General features: G+C 63.4%; 1 protein-coding gene across 1 annotated transcript; it reads left to right on the plus strand.

Moving 5' to 3' along the window:
- The first annotated feature begins 9,786 nt into the window (after positions 1 to 9,786).
- HRH3 (histamine receptor H3) lies at positions 9,787 to 14,559 on the plus strand. The gene is made up of 3 exons (XM_060032631.1): positions 9,787 to 10,307; positions 11,331 to 11,497; positions 12,536 to 14,559. Exons 1-3 carry the CDS (start codon positions 10,052 to 10,054, stop codon positions 13,469 to 13,471), a joined length of 1,359 nt encoding a protein of 452 aa, XP_059888614.1. The 5' UTR covers positions 9,787 to 10,051; the 3' UTR covers positions 13,472 to 14,559.
- Positions 14,560 to 22,881: the final 8,322 nt, after the last annotated feature.

Genomic DNA, 22,881 nt, shown 5'->3' on the forward strand with positions numbered 1-22,881 from the left:
GAGGGGCTGGCGGCAGCGGCCTCACCTCCATTCTGGGCAGAAGCGAGCTGGCTCCCGCGGAGGGGGGTGGGGGGCCTTGCATAAGAGAGAGCCTGGCGTGCTCCCCCCATCCCATCCCCGGAGAGGAAGGCAGGGAAGGGGAGAGGAGGGGGCAGCTAGCAATCTGTGCCAGGCGGTCACAGCGGGGTTGGGGGGTCTGCCCTGGAGGCTCCCACTTGGGGAGTGAGAGGGGACCACAGTGGCAGGGACAGGAGTGCAGCCTGCAGTCGCGTGGGGCTCCATGCTCGGTTTACTGCTCAGCTGTTGCCATCTTGAAATTCTTAATTTCTGAGGAGGGGCCCACATTTTTGTCTTGCACTGGGACCCACAATTCTGTAGCCATCTGAGGAAGGGTCAGCACAGGAATCGGGGCCCACGGGGTGCTGCCTCTCCGCTTCCGGGGCCGCGGACTATGCATACAGCCGGCCGGATGGCTCCGTCCCCTCCAGGTAGGGGGAAGACTGGGCCAATGGGCCAGGTTTTTTCTGGGCAAGAGGCAAAGGGGCTGATAAGAGGCCTTGTGCTGGGCACTTGGCCAGCCCTGCCCCCACCGAGGGAAGGCAGTCTGCCCAGGAGTCCCACGGCCCGGGGCTCGGGCCCTCAGGGCTGGTCCTCTCCGAGGCACCGCTGGAGACAGAGCTGGCCCGGCACTTCCACCCACTCACCGGCTTCAGGAACGACATGCCTTCTGGGCTCCTAGCCGATCAGCACGTAGTAGGTGCTCAGTGAACGCCCCTGGAGGCCAGCAGGAGGTGGGTGGGGGTGGGATGGGGGGGGAGGAACCTGCAGCCCCACTCAAGTCCAGGCTCTGCCACTTGCTAACAGAGCATCTCTCTGAGCCTCAGGTTCCCCAGTGGTGGGGCCCTTGGAGGGCGCGGGCGTGGCCCCCCGTGACAAGCATCCACTTGCTCTGCACAGCATCCAACCCTGTCTTGTAGGAACAGCCCCAAATCCTCCTGTGGGGACCCCCACTCACAGGCTGACCCCACCTCTGGCACGCACGTGACTGGAACCTGGGACATCACGGCCTCAACTTTGAGATAAGCAGTCAGGCCATGGGCTTGGGCCCCTGCATCTGTTGTCAGGGCTGTGAGCTGTCAGCTGTCAGCCTGGAGGGGCCACACCAAGGGGAGTGGCTGCCTGAGAGGAGAGCAGGGCTGGGAGACAGGCTCTGACAGGAGCAGTCAGGCTCCTGGATCCAGCCATGCCTGAAGGAGGTCCACCACCAGTGAACCGTCAGACGCATGCCCTGGTGAGCCAAGATCTCCATGCCCCCTTCTCCACGTGTGGGGAGGACGGCTACCTATCAGGACAGGCCTCTGGGCCCTTCTCTGTCCATCAGGGCTTCCTACTGAAGAACCTTCCAGTGAACTTCGGTACTTGTTACGTGACCTTTCCAGCTCTGCATGAATCAGCTGAGCAAATTGAGAACATGTGAGAGGATTACGCAATGCCAGGAAAAGGTGAACCCAAACAGAGGTCTGGCAGGGACATGGGGAAGTGGGCAGGGGTCTCACTGGGCTGACCAACACCCAGGGCCATGGGAGAACCCAGGCGGCCCCGCTGTGCCCCTGCAGAAGGCAGGGCTCTGGTCAGGGACCGGGGGCAGGGACTTCATGTTCCTAGTCACAGCCCAGCACTGCCACTTTCTGCTTGTGGCCCTAGGCCAGTCTTCCAGCACAACCACCTGGCCACCGTGTCCTAAGAAAAGCAAACGGCTTCCCAAACAAAGCTCCCCCAGTCCCCGGGGCAAGACCCAGGAGGTGCTCCTCCGGGACCGCAGCCCGCTGCCCCGCAGCCGCGCCCCCGCCCCCGGGCCTGGGGGCTGCGCACTGGTTTCCGCGCTGTGATTTCCAGGTGTATGCGCGTGTGCGGCCGAGTGACTGAGATCTGTGCCCGGCCCGGGGGCAGGGGGGCTACTCTAGAGCAATCCCTTGACCCCAGCCCTGGCCCAGGACCTGGTCCTGCAGTCAGGGCCACCCGCGGAGGGAGGGGACATCTCTGTGACCTGACCTGTCCCTACATGGTGGGAAGGAGGACGAGTGCCAGCTTCCTAGCTTCCTTCAGGAGCCCTACCCCTGGCTCAGGTCAGAAGCACACCCACAGACACACGTGTATGCACACGCGCACTCGGTCACACCCACACCCACACGAAGACTCACTGCCAGGCCCACATACATAGACACACTAAGAAACACAAGAGACACACATGTACAGACACATGCACATACGTGCACACACACAGGCATACACATATGTACTTAACGGCACACGCAGACACACGTGCACGCAGACACACCTTGGGAGTTGCCCCAGGCCCCCTCCTTCCTCCTCGAGAACTCGGGGGACGTCTTCATCAGCTGGACCCTGTGCCCCAGCACGGAGACGGTCAGCTCTTTCGTTATTTTCCTGACAGACACAGGCCCCCCAAGGAGCCGCCTGAGTCCCGGGGGACTCGGGGAGTAAACAGAGGTGCAACCCTGGGGCCTGGCCTCTCCCGCAGGAGGCAGCTCCCAGAGTGGGCCCCTCCTTCCGACCCCCCGAAGCAGGGGGTCAGGGCCCCATGCAGGGTGAGGGCCCTGCGTGTTTGCCCGGGGCTGGTACAGTGCGTGCATGGCACACACACGCACACGCGCTCTCTGGACCCCAGCACAGAACAGCACAGGCCAGGTCGGGAGACCTGGAGTACCCCTGAGGGCTGGCAGGGGAGGGCGGCGTGGGGCAGGGGTGTGTTTGCTGGGAAGAGAGGGAGGGGGGCTGTGGTTCCAGGGCCGGCACGGGGCCTTGGGGACCCTGATGGGGTCTGGGGAGGGGGCTGTCGGCCTCTCAGCCTCACCCCCCGAGCAGAGCAGGGCAGCAGCCAGACAGGAAGCTCGTGCACAGGAGTCAGAGCCCCAGGGTGGCCGCCAGCATGCCCAGCCCAGCGGTCCCCCCGTCCCCTGTCCCAGACGGACGACCCTACCCGCACTGTGACCTCAGCTGCTCCAACCACGGGGAGGGATCTCTGGCCCGTGCAGGGAGCGTGCTGCCCCCATCCCCGCCCGCCCAGCCTCAACCCCAGGCCTGGGGTCTGAACAATGGACTGGGGTCACCAGGCCCCGTCTGCCTCGTCAGCACTGTCACCAGGGCCACCTGACCTGTCCACCGCGAGAGGGGCCCAGCAGGGGACAGGAGGCCTGAGGGAGGGCGAGACAGGGCAGACGTACAAGGGCTCTGACCTGCTGTGACACTGGCGCTGCTGGGCACAGGGCGCAGAGCACGGACAGGCTCTGGGGGGCAGGGCCTCCAAGGGCTGGCGGATGGCAGCCAGCCACGGCCAGCAGGAGTGCAGACAAAGGCGTGGCTCAGTCCCCACCCGTCACCCTGCAGCAAAGGCTGAGGGGCCGAGTCCACGGCAGGAAGCTCCGGGGGCGGGGGCAGCTGCAGCACAGACGAGGACCCTGGGCCCGGGCTGGGCAGAGCTGGGCACCATCCCTTCCTCCGCTTACACATGCGGGTCCACGCTCCCCCCCTCACCCACTTCCACGAGCCCCAAGGCTGGGCCCTCATCAGAGCAGCCTGTCTCCACCCATGGCCAGGCTCGACCACCCCGAGGGTTTGATGCTTACTACCCAGGGTCTGATCAGGGTCTAGTCCACAGGCCCCGGAGAGTCCTGGCCGGGACTCACGGTCTGAGCTTGGCTCAGGTCCCCAGCCCTGCTGACACATGGCACAGCTGGGTCACAGCCACGGGAAACCCCACCAAACACTCTTGGGGATGCAAGGGAGGTTCCCAGGCTGGGGCCAGCCCCCCACAGCTGGATTTGAGGCCCTTCTGAGGCCCCATGCCAGCTGACACCGAGCCCCACCCAGGGCTCTGGAGAAGGCACCCTGGACGAAGGTCCACCTTCACCCTTCTTTCCTGCTTCTCCATGGCTTATGCTTTTTTTCTGGGTGGGGAGCCGCACCACGCAGCATGAGGGATCTTAATTCCCTGACCAGGGGTCGAATCCGTGCCCCCTGTAGTGGAAGCGTGGAGTCCTAACCACTGGACCGCCAGGGAAGCCTGGCTTATGCATTCTTAGTGCATGGAGAGAACCTGCAGAGACGCAAGCAGTTTCATTCATTCATTCGGCAAATATCGATACTTAACTGCCAACCTGGGAAGTGGGCACATCCAGAACCACACCTGAGTCATGCAGAGGGAGCTTCTGGGGGTGAGGGTGCCTCTTTCCTTAGAGAAGAGCGTTTATTACCTCTGGCCCCACCCCAGTTGCCCCTGCGCCTCCCCGGCAGCTGTTCGCGCGCCCTTAGATCAGACCTCCTGCAGAGAGCCCCTCCCGAGAGCCCCTTTTCTCGTGGTTAATACCTCCACTGGCACCATCCTTAGGAGGAAAGGACAATAGGTGAGGAAATTCAGACCCAGGGTCAAGTCCCCCTCCCATCAGCTCTCCAAACTGTGCTCTCTCCAGCCTCTGAGTCCCTGCACCTGAGTCTCTCCGCTCCCCCCGCGTGGACACCAAGGCCCCAGAGCTCTTTTTTCTGGGGGCCACTGACGCAGGCCGTGGGATGGGGGTGACCTTGTCTCTAAGCTGGCAGCACTGGCTCCAGGAGAGGGGGGGCGCAGGCCGGGAGGGAGGGCTGCCAGCTTCCTTCTTGCGGGTCGCCGCTGGGGAGGACTCCAGAACCTTCCGGCCCAGGCTCTGTGGTCGGATGTGTCTGGTGTGCGGAGAGCTGCCCCTCGTCCCTCACCCTCTCGCCCTCATTCTCACGCTGGGCCCTGTGCTCACAGCAGCCAGGAAGCAGAAGACACAGATGCCCAGGAAGAAGGCCATCTCCGCAGTCCCCAGTCCCACTGCCCCGCCTGCCCCCAACCCGTGAGCTTCATCTCGGGGACCTCCAACCGAGCTCTCAGTGCCCAGGCCCGCTGTCCCCCCAGGACCAGGCAGGGGCTCCCTGGACACTGCCAACAAAGAAAGGCACTGCCAGGGGAAGCGGCACAGGTACACGGGACCCACAGGGGACGACTGCCCAGGTTGGGGTTCAAGTGACATTGACCATATTGCTGTAAGCTCAAGCAAAGCTGCCCCAGCTGGCCACCATGACTGTCCAAGCCAGGCCAAGGGGGCTAATTTTGGGTGCTGTTGGTAGCCCTGTCTTCCTCCTGGGGAGTGGACAAGAGCATAGGAGAGCAGCCTGGAGCTTCAGGAAAGAGATCTTAGGGGGACACTCCCTTCCGGGAATGAGGTGGACGCAGGGAAAAGACAGGTGGAAAGAGAAGCTGTTCTTTGAGTTCCTGGATGCAGCCGTGTCTGAAGCCCACCTCCTGGACTTTTCAGCCGTGGGCAACAATAAACATTCCTTTCCTTAGGCTTTTTTGAGTTGGTTTTCGTCATTTGAGGCCAGACCACAGCAACTGCATCCCTGGTTCTCCTGTCCTCTCTCTCCTTCCTGCCACCTGGGCCATGGGCCCAATTCAGCCTTGTCTCTAAAGGCAGGGAAGTCAGACTCAGCTTTTATTCCAAAGCGGTGACCTTGGGAGACGTGCTGATCACACCCGGGCCCTGAGCTCATCAGAGTGCACCCGGAGCTGGCTCAGAATGTCACCAGGAAAAGAAAAAAAAGGACAAGGAACAAAAAAAGAAAAACCTGCATATTCCCATATTCCAGTGAGCTCTTGCAGAAAGGGAGAAGGCAAACAGAGGTTCCTCTAAAGAGGTGTCACGGCACCAGAGCCAGAACGCTGGCAAGCGCTCCAGCAAGTGTGCCTTGGCCATAAGAGCAGGAGAGTCGCCGGGCAGAGGGCCACAGCGGCTCCACTCCACTCCCCTCGTTATTTCTCATTAGGGGGCCGCGTCCCGTGCAGCAGGGTAGGGCTCCGTGGGCGCCGGCGCAGGGCAGGCGCTCCGATGAAGGAGAGGGGCAGCTGGAGGCGGAGCCCGCTGCCCCATGACCGTGACCATGACCACGGGTGACCAGGACAGCGTCCTGCTGCTCAGACGCCGGCATGCACAGCTGCGTCTCCCCAGACCAGGGCCCCTCTGGCCCCAGACCCAGAAGAGGTGAGCGGGCTGCTCCTGGGCCAGGCCTCGGACTCCAGGGCCCCAGGACCCCAGGAGGTCCAATGGGCCATATCATCTATCTCAACATGCTCAAATCTGAGCACCCCCTTGTCCCCCAACCTGCTCCTCCCACAGACCCCCAGCTCATTCGTGTCAATGCCACCCTCGAGGCATTTGAGCCAAAACCCTGGAGTCAGCCCTGATCCCGTCGTCTTTCTCTCACACAGCTCCTGTCGGCTTCGACCCAGAATCTGCCCGGGTCTCCCCTCCCCCACTGCCACCGTCGTCCTCGCCTGGAGCCTAGCATCAGCCTCCCCACTGGCCTCTCGGCTCTGCCCTCGCCCTGCTGGAGATTGTTCTGCCCTGAAGCAGGGAGGCCTGTCTCACTGTGTCTCAAAACCCTCCCGGGCCTCCCTCAGCGTCTGCACAGGGCGTGAGGCATCACATCTGCCCTCCCCGCGCCCCGCCCCCACGGCCGCCACAGACGCACGCGCGCTCCCACCCACCTTGTCCTTTGCTCCCGCAGTCCCCTCTGCCTGGAACGCTGCTCCCTCCAGATCTCCACCTGGCTGCCTCCTGGAGCTCTTGGCTCGACTCCCTGGCCATCCTTCCAGAACCGGAACGCAGCCTGTGTCAACTTGGGTCCCCCAGGGAGCAGACGCGGAGACAGGGTCCAAGGTCGAGAGGTTGGTGGGGACATCTGTGAAAGACAAAGGGAACAGGTGACGAGCGTTCAGCCCGCAGTGTGGGCCTGACATGTGCGCAGGGAGAAGGTAGGTAGGAAGGGGGAGCCCCCCGGGAAAGTCTCAGCCCCCCACGGGGGCCCCAGAGCAGACACTGCACACAGAGGAGTCCCACACGACAGCGGCCGACCAGATGCCCGGGAAGAGGCTGCTCTCAGCTGGGGCGGTCACCGGCCCTCCTGCCAGCAAGTTCCCTGTGGAGGGGCCTCTGAGCAGCACACGTCTGTGCTGCAGGTTCTCTGCCCCATGCGGCAGGAGGGAGGTGGGTGAGGTCCCGCCGCTGCAGCGGGTCTCGGGGCCCCTCCACTCTCCAGCCTACAGCCCTCCTCAGCTGTCACCCCTGCAGATCTTAGGGGCTGAATGAACGAATCAACTGATCAATCAGTGGGTGAGCTATTTCCTGTGCGAGGGGTGTTTTCACTAATCTAGGGCTTACGTGATCTGGGACTGGACATTTTGAACCCCAAATGCTGGCTGTTTTGACAAATGGAGAAACTCGGCCCCCAGGCCACGCTCTTTGGGGGTGTCCAGGTGAGCTGAGAATAGGGGCCCATGTACCCCAATGCTCAGCCAGCCTTTCCTAGGGTCTTGGGGCATTCCCTGCCATCCTGGGGCCTGAATACCCACTCCTTGAGACAGAGACCTCAGGGCAAGATGCCCTGTGGACAGTCACGTGGGGACCTGCCTCATTCCCCCAAACTGCCCTAGTCAAGTTGGGCCCAGCCCAGAGGTCTCTAGGCTCCTGTCCCGACAAGGTCAAAGCCCCAAGAGTTAGTATATTTGCAAGGTCAGGGGCCTTGATCTCAGGGCTTCGCCAGGAGTGTAACCATCAAGAGAGGGGCCTCTGGCCTCGTGTGACCTTGGGCAGGTAGCTTTCTGGGCTCTGTGCAGGCTGCTGGTCCTACCCACATTGTATGCTGAATTCGGGGTGGGGGTGGGGGCTGATGAGGTCATGGGTGTTAAGTGCCAACAGGGGGCGCTCGCCACCCGTGGCCATGGCCATCCTCAAACCTCTGGGCCAGCTGTGGTTCTCCTCCTGATGGCCTCCATTTCAAGAGGAAGGTCCCCACACTCAGAGAAATTTGGTAACTCTCCCAAGTCACCCAAGTGCCAGGGTCTGAACTGAGTCCATCCCCTGCATCCCCGGCTCTAGCTGCTGTGGGGTGAGAGACTGCCAAGGAAAGCTCGCGAACACTAAAGGCCACAAGGACAACCGGGCCCCAGCTTGACTGAGACTTTAAAGGGGCTGCCCTCTGCTCAGACTTCCCTCTACCCTGGACCGGAACTGAGGATGGGAGGGGGCTCCAGCAGCTCTCCTGGACTCCAGCAGCTCTCCACCTTGGCTTGTCTAACCACCAACTGGTGCCTGGTCCTGGCACAGCCCTGCCCACCATGCAAGTTGGGGAGCTGGGGGAGCCTGCACGAGGAGCAGGGCTTGCTGGTGGAAGGGGTACAGCCAGCGACTCAGAGAGGGCTTCTGGGAGGGGGAGCTGGAGCCCCACACCTCTCCCCCAGCGCAAGCCGCGAGAAGCCATAGAACCGTGGATCCCCTGGGGCTGGGGTGAGGGGCTGGGGTCTCCTCCCTGCAATCAGCCCTGAGGAGGGGGTAGGGGAACCCAGCACCCCTCCCTCACTCCCTGAAGTTTCTAAAGCACCTCGGGGCTAGGGGGAGAGGTGGGTCCCAGCGTGATCAGGAAGCTGCTGGAAGTGCGGGTGCCGGTGTGCCAGCGCCTGGGGTCCCCCTGCAGCCCCCACCCCCGCACGCAGACGCGCACTTTTCTCTCCTCTTTGAGGCTTCGGCAGATGTGCGCTGTTGGCGACAGAGCAGCGCCGCTGCTTCCCTCTCCCTCAGGCGCTGTTCCCTCGCTGTCTGGGTCTGATGTGTGCGCGTCAAACTGCCGTTCGTGGGTCCCCAGCCTGACGCTGGGCGACTGTTTCCCTGGTCTGTGGGAGTCTGTGTGTCTGCATGTGGGCGTGTCTGTCTGTCTCGCTGTGAGTGTCTCGTCCTTGACCCAGGCTATCTGAGCGCTTGTGCCTGGGCGGAGGGGGCGCTCCCTCCCGCCGCCTCTCCTCCCCCCAAAGCCTCCCGCAGGCGCTAACGCAGCGCGCCGCCCCGGCTGCGCCCCGAGCGCAGTGGGCTCGTCGGTCCCTGAAGCACTGACCGCCCCACTGCGCTGTCCACCGGGGGGGACCCGTGGCTGGGTTCTGAGCAGATGGTCGCTCTCCCTTCAAACTAGGGCCGCCTGAGCCCAGGGTGGGCACGCTCCCCTCCCAGCTGGGTCCGCTGGTTCCCCATTTTCCCTTATGTAACTCCACATCTGTCTGCGCCTTGCAGGTCACCCTGGACGCTGCTTTGGGTCCTGCCCACGGGGAGACTCAGATTCAGAGTCGAGTCCCACGCATACGGGGGTGCGGAGCGAACCCCTGGCTCGGGCACGGCTATCGGAGACCTCTCCTATCCTTTCTCCTCGGGAGGTTCCTTTCTCCGAGAACTGCTTGCCCGAAGCGTGAAACGAGGAGGGGTCCCGTGGGGCAAGTTCCCCCGAACGCGGGCGCAGGTGTTTCCCCTCAACCGCACTCCAGATCCCCACAGGCGCCCCGGCTTCCGACGAGGGCCGGCCAGGGGTCACCGGGGACGAGGGCACGGGGCAGGCCGCGCGGTCCAGAGGCTGGCTCCTGTGTGCGAGCGCAGGTTGAACGCAGGCGAGCCCCCAGCTCCGGCGCCCGCCGTGCCGGGCTCCCCGCCAGCCGCCGTGCACACTCGGGCCGGGGCTCCAGCTGCCTGGCGGGCACGCGGCGCTGTCCGTGGTGCTGCCGGCGCCGGGCGGGGCGGGGGCGGGGCGAGGGCGGCAGCCAATGGCGGGGGCGCTGAGCGGGGCGCGTGGGGCAGCGGGCTGGGCCCGGGGCTCACTCTGCTGCTCTCGGCACTCGGGGCGCACGGACGCTCCGCCAGCGGCTCGGGCTCCAGCTCCGCTCCGGGTCCGCTAGTGCTGCAGCGGTCGTGCCGCTGGCCCGATTCGGCTCAGATTCCGGGCCGGGCCCCCTCGGCGCCGCCCGCCCCGGCCGCGGTCTCGGCGCCCGCGGACCATGCGCCGGGTACCCCCCGGGGAGCCCGGTCGGGCCGAAAGCCCGCAAAGACCAGGTTCCCGGGCCGGGATCCCTCCCGGCTGCCCGGCCGACGATCCGCGCCCTGCCCTGCGCCCCGGCGCCGCGTGAGCCGGCGGGGCCATGGAGCGCTCCCCGCCCGACGGACCGCTGAACGCGTCGGGGGCGCTGGCAGGCGAGGCGGCGGCGGCGGCGGCGGGCGGAGCGCGCGGCTTCTCCGCCGCCTGGACCGCGGTGCTGGCGGCGCTCATGGCGCTGCTCATCGTGGCCACGGTGCTGGGCAACGCGCTGGTCATGCTCGCCTTCGTGGCCGATTCGAGCCTCCGCACGCAGAACAACTTCTTTCTGCTCAACCTCGCCATCTCCGACTTCCTCGTGGGTAAAGCCCCCAGCCCCCGCCCGAGCCCAGGGGCGCCCTGCCGGGTCGGGCCAGCGGGAATTGGAACGCGGACCTAGGGTGCCTTTGCCTCGGGGACACGCCGCGCTAAGGGGTCCGGCCTGGGGAGGGGGCATCCGGGACTCGTGGGGAGGTGGGCGCAGGCGAAGTTCCTTGCTTCCCCGGCCGCGGGACTCGGGCTGGGGAAGGATGTCCCCGGGGAAGGGGTCCTAGCCAGCGGGCGCTCGGCCAGGCGCAAGGCGCTGCGGCCGCGGTGCAGCGGGGGCTCTTGCGCCGTGGCTAAACAAAGGCTGCAGAGGACTCAGGACACGGGGAGGGCGCTGGGGGGGAGGTTTGGGGAAGGGGACATGGAGGGGAGACTTTTAGAGCCACGTTGGGGGAGGAGGCCATGGGGAAGGCGGGCGGGGTTGGGGGGAGAGGCTCTGAGGAGTGCGCTCTCACATGTCTGTGCACTGCTGCAGGCTGTGGGGCGGGGCGCAAGGAGGGGGCCGGAGCACCAGACACCTGTTGGGGCTGAGACAGGCGTCTGCCAGACGCTCAGAGCGGGGTTGGCGGTGGGCGCCCGCGTGGCAGCAGTCAAGTGCCCTTTGAGTCCGGAGAAAGGCTTTCTCGGTTTCTGAGCTGATGAGGAAGAGCCAGAATGGGAGCTTGGGATCCAGCGGGGCCAGAGAGGGAGGAAATGTTCTTTCTTCCTCTGGGCACTGGGAGGGCTGGGCAGAAGTCCAGGGATGACCAGACCAAGGCTCTGGGGCTCGTCGCTCCCAGCGGTCCCCACACCTGGATCTTCCTCCTGCCCCCAAGTCCAGGGGACCCAGTGGGACTAGGGGCCGGGCAAGGGTTGAAGGCCAGGTGCAGTGCGAAGAGTGTGCCTATGAATGAGGCGGAGGGAGGATCGCTGGTCCCAGAAGGGCCACCGAGTGACCCTAGGTCCTGCCTGTCTCTCGGCTGGGGGTGGGGTCTGACCCCCGCGCAGCCACGGCCCACCACGGCCCTCCTCTCCCACAGGGGCATTCTGCATCCCACTGTACGTGCCCTACGTGCTGACTGGCCGCTGGCCCTTTGGCCGGGGCCTCTGCAAGCTGTGGCTGGTGGTGGACTACCTGCTCTGCACCTCTTCTGTCTTCAATATCGTGCTCATCAGCTATGACCGCTTCCTGTCGGTCACCCGAGCCGTGAGTCTGGGACGTGGGTGCCCATGTTCACCCCTAGGGGGAGGGGTGGTCGGGAGCGGCCAGGAGACGCACCCGGCAGGGGGTACGGCCACTTCTGAGTGGGCAGTGCTGGCTGGGCTTGATCCCCACTGGCCTCACACCTGACACATCGGGCACTCTATGGCCAGCCGCCCACTCGGTAGCCATGTGCTGCCAGTAGGACTGGTCCTGGTTCAGGCAGAAGGCACAGTGTGGACCCGAAGGAAGGGGGTCCCTTCAGCCTCCGCCCTGGAGCAGGTCCAAAGTCCCTGGAACTAAGGGAGGATCTGGGCCAGGGGCCCTTGGTGGTACCTCCCCACAGGTGTGCATGCCTCGGGAAGACAGGCTCCACGAGCTTCCCTGGGCGTGGTGGCCACCATGAGTTAGGGGCCCTGGGCTGCCTGGACTTCCCACGTCGGTGTCCTGTGGGCACCGGGCTGGCGGCACAGAAGCAGAGGTCACTCCAGTGCAATCTCATTTTCTCCCTGAGGCTCCATCAGGCACCCCGGGGCCCTCCGCTGGGGACCACATGTGTCCTAGTCCAGGGAGGCAGTGGGACAGAGTGCATGGGTTTTGAGCCAGCTCTGCCCCTTGAGCCGACCCACCTGTGTTCTTTCCTGCCCTGCCTGAGCCATCATGAAAGTGGGGATCATGCTGGAGCAGTTGTGAAGATTAAATAAGATGGTATCGAAAGGTGCCAAGCAGAGAGCCTGGCACACGGCAGGTACTCAGTAGATCGGACAGTGACATGGGCCCCCGGGGGAGCGCACAGCTGATGGGGCGACGGCAGACAGGCAGCCCGGCACAAAGTTAGGATTCTGGGGGAGGTTCTGAGGCCATAGGAGAGTGTGACAGGGCCTCAGCCTGCCCGGGATTCATGGGGCGAGGGGAGGAAAAGGGAAAAGCATCACTGCCGGGGAAGGCGTGCACAGAGGCCCAGAGGCTGCTGGGAGCTGCGGGCGGCAGCGGCCGACCTGGGCTCAGTCCCCTTGCCTCCTGACCCAGCGTGTCCCACCGCAGGTCTCCTACCGGGCCCAGCAGGGCGACACGCGGCGGGCAGTGAGGAAGATGGTGCTGGTGTGGGTGCTGGCCTTCCTGCTCTACGGCCCCGCCATCCTCAGCTGGGAGTACCTGTCGGGGGGCAGCTCCATCCCCGAGGGCCACTGCTACGCCGAGTTCTTCTACAACTGGTACTTCCTCATCACGGCCTCCACCCTCGAGTTCTTCACGCCCTTCCTCAGCGTCACCTTCTTCAACCTCAGCATCTACCTGAACATTCAGAGACGCACCCGTGTCCGGCTGGACGGGGCCCGCGAGGCGGCGGCCTCGGAGCTTCCCCCCGAGGCCCAGCCCTCCCCGCCGCCGGCCGCGCCCAGCTGCTGGGATTGCTGGCAAAAGGGGTGTGGGGAGGCCGTGCCGCTGCACAGGTGCGGGGTGGGGGGCGGCGAGGCAGCCCCAGGCACCGGGGCCGAGGCTGGGGATGCGGCCCTCGGGGGCGGCAGCGGGGGAGGTGCCGCGGCCTCGCCCACCTCCAGCTCTGGCAGCTCCTCGAGGGGCGCCGAGCGGCCGCGCTCACTCAAGCGGGGCTCCAAGCCATCCGTGTCCTCGGCGTCCTTGGAGAAGCGCACGAAGATGGTGTCCCAGAGCATCGCCCAGCGCTTCCGGCTCTCGCGGGACAAGAAGGTGGCCAAGTCGCTGGCCGTCATCGTGAGCACCTTTGGGCTCTGCTGGGCCCCGTACACACTCCTCATGATCACCCGGGCCGCCTGCCACGGCCCCTGCATCCCCGACTACTGGTACGAGATGTCCTTCTGGCTGCTGTGGGCCAACTCGGCCGTCAACCCTGTCCTCTACCCGCTGTGCCACTACAGCTTCCGCCGGGCCTTTACCAAGCTGCTCTGCCCACAGAAGCTCAAGGTGCAGCCCCCCAGCTCCCTGGAGCACTGCTGGAAGTGAGCCGGCCTCCACAGGCACCTGGGATGCAGGGGCAGAGCCCTCCACTGCCACCACCCTCGAGGCCCTGGGTTCGCGGACAGCCGGGCCTCGCCACCCTCCACCCGGCTGCCCCGCAGGCACGAGCCCTGGCTTGTCTTCGGCCCACCCTAAATGCCATGGCAGCCTCCCAGCGCGTCCGCTGGTAGTTGATGCAGCCTGGTGGGCGGCTGGACAGACCCCTGCTGCCCAAACCGGAATGTGGCCACCCAAATCCCGCTCTAGCCCGGGAGGGACAACCCAGGGGTCCCAGCCAGTCTGCCACCCCCAAGGACAGTGGGATGGCCGGTCGTGTCCACGCTTCACACAATTACTGCTTGGTGTCTTCCCAAAGCAAGTGCCTGGCGTGCGCTCCAGGCCTCCAGAGCCGGTGCGCTGCCCCTGCACGTGCACGCGTCTGCACACCCCTGCACACCTGCCCCGTCCCAGACAAGCCCCGGCCACTGGCTTTGCTGCTGTCTGTCCCCTGCTCTAGCCTGGGACCTGGCTCCTTCATCCCTCTTCCCTCCAACTTTCTCTGCTCCCCAAGTGCCGGGTACTCCCCAGAAACCTCGCGGCAGGTCTCCGCTTCTCTATTCTGGGTGTTTCAGGAAGGCGGAGAAGAAGAAAACACATCCGTGAACTCGCTGTTCCTTGGATGTTTAATGAAGAGAGACAAAACTGCCGAGGAGCTCAGGGCTGGTGTGTGGGCTCCCACGCCCTCCTTCCTCGTGCTGCCGCTTCCGGCTGAGCTGCGCCAGCGGCTTCTGCCCACCCCGCCCCCCAGCTCGCGGTGTTGGGCCCCGACTGGCGGCTCTGCGAGCGGCCAGAGCCCCGGACGCCTGCTCGTCCAGCGGGCTGCCCTTCCTTCTCCATCTACTCAACCAGAGTTTTCTGGGATTGACGGGGACCCAGCAGCGCCCTGAGAGTCCTGGGGCTCCCAGGGGCAGTCGGAGGAGACCAGGGGCTGGGTGCCCAGCAGGGGGGCCGCTTCACCATATCCCGTGCACCTGGTTGGCACTCTGCATGCTCCGTTCCCCGCGCACCTGCTGCACTGCCCCTGCAGACTCCAAAGTCCACAGTAAAGTGTATTTTTTTTTATTGGTTCTGATTCCTGAGGACTTTGTGGGGGGTGGCTGAGCCCCTGTACTCCAGTCGGGGACCCAGGGGGGCACAAAAGCACCCAGGTGGGCATGAGGCACAGGGCTGCCCCTCCCCCTGGCCTCAGTGTCCTTTTCAAGCGGACGAGCCCAGCGGTCATACCAGGCTTTAATCCTAACAAGCGACGTGTGCCCCGGCAGTGCCCCACCCGCTCCCCACTCCAGTCTTGAAAACACGCGGCACAGCCCTCACCTGCTGCAGCCTGCCTGCCCCCAGGACAGGAGTTCTCACCGCTCTCAGCCATGATCTTCCCCCTGGGGAGATTCCAGGGGTGTGGGGACTGGAGCTGAGCTTGAGGGGCTGGGCCAAGGGGCTTCCTGGGCAAAGGCCTGGAGGCGGGACTGAGGGTGATGGATGGGTACGGGGAGAAGGACCTGACAGGATGATGCTGGGTGATCCTGGGCCCAGTGGGCTCCACGGAGGGGGAAGACACTGGCCCTCACCCCAGGTGCCAGAGTCCACTCAGAAAGGGGGCAAGACCAGCCCAACTTGGGGGCAATAGACACTTGGGTGGGTCGGATGTCTCCTCCTCCAGGAAGCCTCCCCTTCTTTCCAGCCATGAGGGCCCTCCCTCCCCTGACCTCAGGGACACAGCCTCTCGTACCCTCCCCACCGTGCTGGCCCAGCGTCCACAGTCCTTTCTTCCTAAGGCAGAGAGACCTTTGGCTGCCTCACGTCCCTCCCTTACAGCTGGGTGCCATGGGGCCCATCTCCAGCAGTGAGGTGCCCGCCAGCTCTGAGTCTCACCACTGCAGGGGGCGAAGCTCTTCACAGCAACATTTGAAACCCATAAACCTTCCTCTTCCAGACATTTTCTCACCCCTCAGCTGCACCTCCACTTTGTTTTCCCAAGCACCCAGAAGTCTTCCTCCAGAATCCCAGGTGGGACTCCTTCCCCTCTGCACTTTCCCTCCACCGGAAGGGCCTCCTCTGCTCAAGGCAGGACGTTCTTCTTGGACCCCCTCTTTAGTGGCCCAAGGGAGGGGCGAGCCTTAGGTCCCCTCAGGGCGCTGGGAGCAGCCGGGGAAGGCGGTGACAGGGAGGTCGCCCACTGTCTGTGGGCCCAGAGCTTGGGGAAGCCCTCGCAGCTCTGGGGCCCATGGTGAGGCTGGCGGGCTAGCCATTGGCCTTCCCTCCGGCCCTGCAGACTTGCCTGGCCCCCAGAGGGTGGGCGTCCGTCCCGCAGCCCAGAGCTGTCTGGGGAAGGACAAAGAACCCATTCTCTGCAGCGGTGGGCACCTCCGTGCGGCCTGCACAGCCAGAGCCCTCGCTGCTCCTCGGCCCGGCCCTGCTAAATGGCTACAAATTGGAAGATAAAAGTGCAGCCTTTCAAGAAATTTTGCCTTCAATCTCTGCAAACTGCCGCTTCCCGAGCTACTGCGCAGGGATGGAGGAGGAGAGAAGAAAGACACGGAGTCTTTTGGGTCCATGTCTAGCAGCAAACAAACACACCAAGGGGGTCTTTCTCCTTGGATCCGACCGCTGGGAGCAGAGACAAGCTGAGCCCCAAGGCAGGAGCAGCCACCTCTGCAGGCACCGCCCACGTCAGCAGCTGCTGTTTATTGAGCACCTACTGTGTGCTGGGCTGTCTGCTGGACAACGGGCTGGCGCATCAGCAGGGCCATTCCCGCGGGGGCTGAGGACTGTGGGGGGACCAGGAGGTGGGTGGCCTGGCTCGTCAGCGGGGGGGACAGGGAGCCTGTCTGTGGAGGTGACGTTTCACTCATTCATTCCACAAACTTCCACTGAGCCCAGTGGTGGGAGCCCCGAGAGGTGGCAGAGGCCGAGCCTGAGGCTGAAGGAAGGGCCCGCAGGTGAGGGGGGCAGAGGGGCAGTGATGTTTCAGGGCCTGGAGGTAAGGTAAGGAGCGTGGCCTTGCTTCTGAGGACAATAAGGCATCCAGAGAGTGAGCCTTAGGCCCTAGGATGGAGCACAGTCTGGGTGGCCCGCCTGTGTCAGCGCAGTCCTAGCAGTGGGTGCAGAGACTGGCAGGGGCATGAGGCTGGGAGGCAGTGGCACTGAGGAACTGGGCAATGGCCCGACACAGGGTTCTGCCCTGGGTGCCCGTGGATGACCTGGCTCCTCCCATCGGGGCCAGCTGTCAGCCCTCAGGGGCCAGCACGTCTGCAGGGCTCCTTGGTCTGGCACCGGCTACGTATGTCCGGCTGCCGCTCCCGCCCCGGTGCGCTCCCGCGCCGGTGCTTGCTCTGGGGCACCCCCCGAGAACAGCTTCTGTGCACATGCTGGGTGAGGGTCCTTGCCAGCCTGGGGTGAAGACCCTACATTCTCAGGAGCCCAGCAGGCAGTCCCCATCCTTCTACAAAAGGACAAATTATTCAACGCTCTTTTTGGGGCATCAGGGCCATGAAAACGGAGGCCTGGGGTCAGCCGGCAGGGCTTCTGGAGGCCCGAGATCTGGGGAGCCACATGCTGTCTGGCCTCTGCCTCCCCACCCCCCATCCTGACACTCGTGGCTGGACTCGGGGCTGCAAAGAACATTCCCACCAACACTTACTGCAGCCCTGCATCCTCGTGGCCACCCCACGGGGGGCTGCTCAACTATCCATTCTGCAGACTCCCCAGAGCCAGGACCCTGGAGGCTGGGCGACTCGCCCCATATCCCGCACTCAGCAGTTGGTGGGGGCCAGGACCCCATCCTCACTCTTCCCTGGGTTCTCCCCAGGCACCGCAGGGGATGGTGGTGTGTGAGTGGGTCCCTGCCACGCTGCACCTTCCTGGGGGCCCAACTGCATCCCTGGGATGGCGAGCACACCGGGGAGACCTGCCTGATGGCGCATCTGGGGAGGGATGCTGGCTCCGGCAGGTCAGGGCTGGGGGTCCTGGAGCATGCAGGGCCTGAGGCTGGGGGTCCCTGGTGCTGCCCAGGAAGGATGGCCATGGCGCCTGGCACAGGGACTGTGCTTACACTACAATTATAATGAACAGACTTACTATGTTCCGGGCACCATTCCGAGCCCTCTTCTTATGTAAACTCATCTAGTTCCCAAACAGAGTAGGCACTATTATTCCCATTTTACAGATGAGGAAACAAAGGCACAGAAAGGTTAAATGACCTGCTCAAGGTCACACAGCTAATGACTTTCCTTCCATGACCATTTTCCCAAGGCCCTTGGCTCTCAGGGCCACCTTCTCTTTCCTCTCCCGAGCCCGACCCCCAGGCACCCGGAGCAGGCTCAGGGGACACACACATGCTCCTGAGTGTGCCCAAGGCCTCCTGCTGCACCCATTCTTCTGGTGACAGCAGCCCATTTCTCCTTTGGGAACCATTCCCCGTTTACTTCAGTGGCTCCAGGATGGGTGTGGATCCCAGGCATGGCTGGTCAGAATCACCGGGAAAGGTTGGGGTGGTGCACGTCTCCAGTGAGGCCAGAGAGCAGCAGTCCTGGGACCTTGTCTGGTGCCCTGGGAGGCCTGTGCTCCCCTTCAGCTGGGGCTGCCGGCCTGGCGGCCTCCAACATTATCCTCACAGAGGCCACCCCGTGGAGGGGGCACACCTGGTACAGCCGAGGCGGAGGAAAGCCACCCGAGAGCTGGATGGAGGTGGCTTCCACGTGCTGTTGTCTGAGCGCCTGGACCCAGCCTGGCCTGAAGCTAGAACCTGGACCTTTCGGTTTCATGAGTCACCAAATGCCCCTTCCTTCCTAAAGCCGGCAATGAAATGACGTTTTGTAATGTGATGGCCCAAGCTGGCATTCCTCTGTCTTGGGGTAGGGGAGGGGAACAGAACACTTCTGCCCATGGGAGGTCTGTGACTTTAATAAAAAATAGGAAAGTGAGTCAATTATTTAGTAATGATTGTTGGCAGGAAAATAATAAATTTTGGTATATTAGGAGTAACATGCTGGCTCTAAGGGTGAAAGGTCAGGAGGCCAAGCCATTTCTCTGTGACATCCTTCCTGTCCACAGGGGGACCTCGGCCAGGCGAGTGCCTTGGCCTTAGATTCCCTGTCCATTAAGGAGAGCGTCCCAGACAGCACGCGGCATCCTGCTCCAGGGTGGCAGGCGCTGTGTCCAGAGGAGGCACCTTGCTCTGGAGTTTGTCAGACACAAATCTCAGAGGGGCGCAAAAATATCCTTCAAAAGAGAAAGAAGAAAGGGGAGAAGGGAGAGAGGAGAGGAGGGTTTTGGATGTAAGGGGGGAGGGGGGGTTAGCGCTGTGGGAACTGCGCTAAAAATGCACCCGTGACACTCCGAAGTCGCCAGTTTCCAAATTCAAACATGACGAATTTGATGATCTTTAAATGCTTCCACTTTAAATGCTGGACGATCTTTAAAGAGTCCAGCAAAGCCTGGTTCTGAGCAGAGGTGTAGGAGTCGGGGCAGCTCAGTGGACGGGAACGGCCTGCCTTCTGCCCTCCTTCCTGGGCCCCAGCTTAGCAGGACCACATTCCTGAGAAGCCAGGAGGGGGCAGGGGGTAGACCATTCCTCACCAGCCCCTCCCGGGTGCCCCTCAGGGCCTGGGGCTTCCTTTGACAGCCCAGGCTCGGCTCTGTCCCAGCCCCTCCAATCCATTAACTCATACTGAAGCGTGCGGGACCGACTCCTCCAGGGACGGGGGAGATGTGCACTGTAACAGAGGATGATCTCGATCTTTAAATCAAAGAAGGCAAATTCTAATGCAGGTATTTCAGACCGTAAGACACACCAAGTGGGTGCAGGGCTGGGGGTGGATGGTGTCTGCACTTTCTTGAGCTCCTGCTACCTGCTGGGCCCTGAGCCAGACACTGACTTCACCAAGGATTCCAGATCCGTGCAGCTGGGACGTCAGGGTCCCTCGCTCGGAGATCCTGCACGGAGCCCCCGTGGTGGGCCAGCAGCTCTGCGGGCCACACGGCTATTTCACGGGACCAGTGCCGGGTGCTTCAAGTTGCCCCCTTTAACCAGCCATGGACCCCAGACGTTCCTCCGTGGTTCCTGTGAGCCAGCTGGCACCCCCTTGTCACGGGGAAGGCAGACAGGCGGACAGGTACCCACCATCTTAGGCAGGGGTGGCTGCTGCTGGGTCCACCCCAAGGACAGCGGAGGCAGCTGGCCTCTGCCCCCCAAGGCCCCCTCCAGGGATGGGAGAAAGGCAGGGCCCCTCGCAGAGGTACAGCCTCGCCCAAGTTGGCCCAGCCCCCCAGCCCTCCCTGCAGGCCCAGCATCAATGAGGGCTGATTCCACGACCTCCCCCGCACCCCACCCCTTCACTTCCGCCATCAGGTAAAACACAGGAGCTCAGTGCAATCTGGATTTCAGAGTCACAACAAATAATCTGTTAGCTAAGTACTGCATTCTTTGTTGTGACTCTGAAATTCAATCCTAACAGAGCCGGTGACCCTCCCCGTGTTCACAGACACTGCAGGGGCCGGGCTGGGCTCTAGGGATCCATCCAGGTCTCTGGAAGCCACGGGAAGGGACCAGGGCTGGGCTGGTGGGAGGGTGGGCGGGTGGCTGCCTGTGGCCTGGAGTCCTGGGCCTGGCCAGGGGCGGCGTGCTGGCATCCTGGGGGCACGGCCCTCTCAACCCTGAGGCTTGCTGTGTCCTTACCTGTGGCTCCCACAAGACCCCACACAGGGCAGGGGCTGCGTACCCTGGGTGGGGCTGAAGTGAGCAGGCTTGACCCCCAGGCCAGGCCGCGGGTCTTAAGCTACTCTGCTGGGCCTTAGTGTCCCCGCTGTACAGACGATGAAAACCAGGCAGCTGGGGTGGGGTGACAAGCGTGGGCGTCCCGGCGACACTCCCAGTGCTGAGCGTAACAGGTTCAGTGGGCTGGGCTGGGCAACCTGCCCACCCCAAGGCCACAGCAGAAACTGGAAGGATTTCCTGGCTCTGGGAAAATATCAACCCACGGGTGCCCACTGATTCCTTGCAAGGAAAGATATTTTCCTCTAAAGAATCAAAGGATTGCAAGACAGAACGAGACCGCCCAGGGGCCCCTTCTCGGGCACGCACAGCCCCGCCCCAGAGGCCTGTGTGTCCCCTCTACTCCGTTTGGCCTTTTGCCCTTTCCGGAGAGGCGACACTCTGGCCTTGGTGGGTCCGAGCATTAGAGCCACCCTGGCAACGAGAAGATGAACATCAACGGCAGACAGCGCCCAGAGCACGCTCACCTGCACGCGTGTGCCTGCGTAACTACATGTGCGTATGTGAGTGTGCGCGCTTAGTTCTATGTGTGTTTTCACTATGGTCAAACACATCTAAAATTTGCCCTCTCCGCCATTTCAGTGCACAGCTCAGAGGCGTGCGGCCATCCCCACCACCCACCTCCGGAACGTCCTCGTTTTCCCAAACTGGAAGTCGACCCATCAAACGCTCAGTGCGACTTCGTCACAACACACGACACCGCAGGCCCCTCGTGCTGCCCTTTTAGAGCCGCAGCCACCTCCCCACCCCAGGCCGGCCCCCCTCCCACCGTCTGAATGGAATCCGCAGGCAGCCACGTGGCGCAGCCGCCCGCTGCCCTGTCGCTGGGCGGTGCTCTCCACTCCATGGTCTTTGAACGTGTGCCCTGTCCGTAAACATGCTGGCATGTATCCCCACACACGCGCATGTATTCAACGGAACCACAACCTGCCCAGCACGTCTGTTATGCCTCCGGTGCCGGCACTGTCCCGGCCCTGCGACGCAGCCCAGACCAGGAGCCTCGTGGCGGTAGGGGCTGATGCGGAAGGCCAGGCCAGGGGGCCATACGCCTGACAGCGGCTGGCGGGGCGCAGGGCAGGGCCCTTGTGGGTGGGGCTGCTTGATCAGGTGGTCAGAGGCCCCCAGCTGGGGGGCATTCATAGGGTGTCTGAGGACGGGCACTTGCATCGCAGGGACTGGCAGCACAAAAGCCTGCTGTCCTGGAGGGTCCTTAGTGTAGCCAAGCAGCAGCTGGAGCAGAGGACAGAGGGAGGGGATGGGCAGCAGGGGAGGGCAGGCCAGGTCAGGGCTGGGGCTTTGCTGGAGGGAGGGGGTGGCCCAAGATGGGGTGGAGGAAGGACCCGTGCATACAGGGATTATGGCGCCTGCGCTGCCGTGCGGGGAGACCGAGGGGCCTGAGCAGGTGCTAGAATAGAGTACTGACTGGGCTGACGGCACCCTCAAAGTCACAAGCACTGGAAACTTACAATGTGACCTTATCTGGAAATAGGGTCTTTGCCAATGAATTAGAGAGTAAAGCGGGAGGGAGAGGAGACCAGGGAGGAGACGGCCACCCCGCCCCGGGAGGCCCCGCCAGGCGCTGAGCCCACCGCCTGCATGGGAACAGAGGGCGAAGGGCACAGAGAAGAAATCTCAGGGAAAGGCTGGCGGCTGGAGCTTCTGGGAGACGAAATCAGTAGGGGAGGGACGACGCTGGGACAGAAACACCACGCAGAGGAAGAGGTAAAGCCAGGCAAAGAAACAAGGCGGGGCTGTGCCAGCCCCCAGCGAACGAGGGCCCCACGGAGACGGCCAAGCGCCTGGCCCCACAGCCCACGCCCTGCTGGCCTGACGCAGACCCAGGCCACCCGGTGCGGCCGTGGGGAGGGCACAGGGAGGGGGACATGAGAAAGCGAAGTCCCGTCCAGGGGCCAGAGGTCAACAGGTGGCGCCCCGGGCTGATCAAGGAAGCAAGAGTTGCTGAGACTTTGGAGCAGGTCACTGAGCAGGAACGGCCAGAAGAGGTGGGCCCGGCTGAAGCTGGGCCTGGGGAGCGGGCCACGGCTCTTGCTCGGCACCCACCCACCCGTCAAATAGTCTTCAAACTAAAAGAAACCTAAACGCACCTGACATCAGCCACCACGCACTCGCTCATTCCACAAATACGTACTGGTGCCCCCTTGGGGTCAGGTCCTGAGGCTGCTGGGGGCACAGTCGAGAACAGGACAGAGCCCCTGCCCTCTGGGGCACCCCTTCGGGGTCAGCTACGGGAGGCATCTTGAGCGTCTCCCCTCTGAAGAGCACACGTGGTGGGCGCCCAGCAAGCAAGATGAAAGGCCGTGGATAATTAACGCTGCTCTTCGCGGTGGCCTGAGCGAGCAAATACATGCAAAACCCAGCTCTGGTTTCCAGAACACAAGGACCTCTGAAATTACAAGGCACTGAAATAAAGGTTCAGGTAAAGGACTCTTGTTCTAGTTGCAAATTTGATGTCAGATCAAAACGGAATTGCTCCTGAAAGCTCAGGCGCTGGCTTATTATTCGAGGTTTGCCCAACCCCCACGTGTGGAAAAGACACTGGCCTAAGTGCACCCAGCGGCCCAGCTGC

Source organism: Delphinus delphis, chromosome 15, assembly GCF_949987515.2.
Source record: "Delphinus delphis chromosome 15, mDelDel1.2, whole genome shotgun sequence".
Taxonomy (NCBI): domain Eukaryota; kingdom Metazoa; phylum Chordata; class Mammalia; order Artiodactyla; family Delphinidae; genus Delphinus; species Delphinus delphis.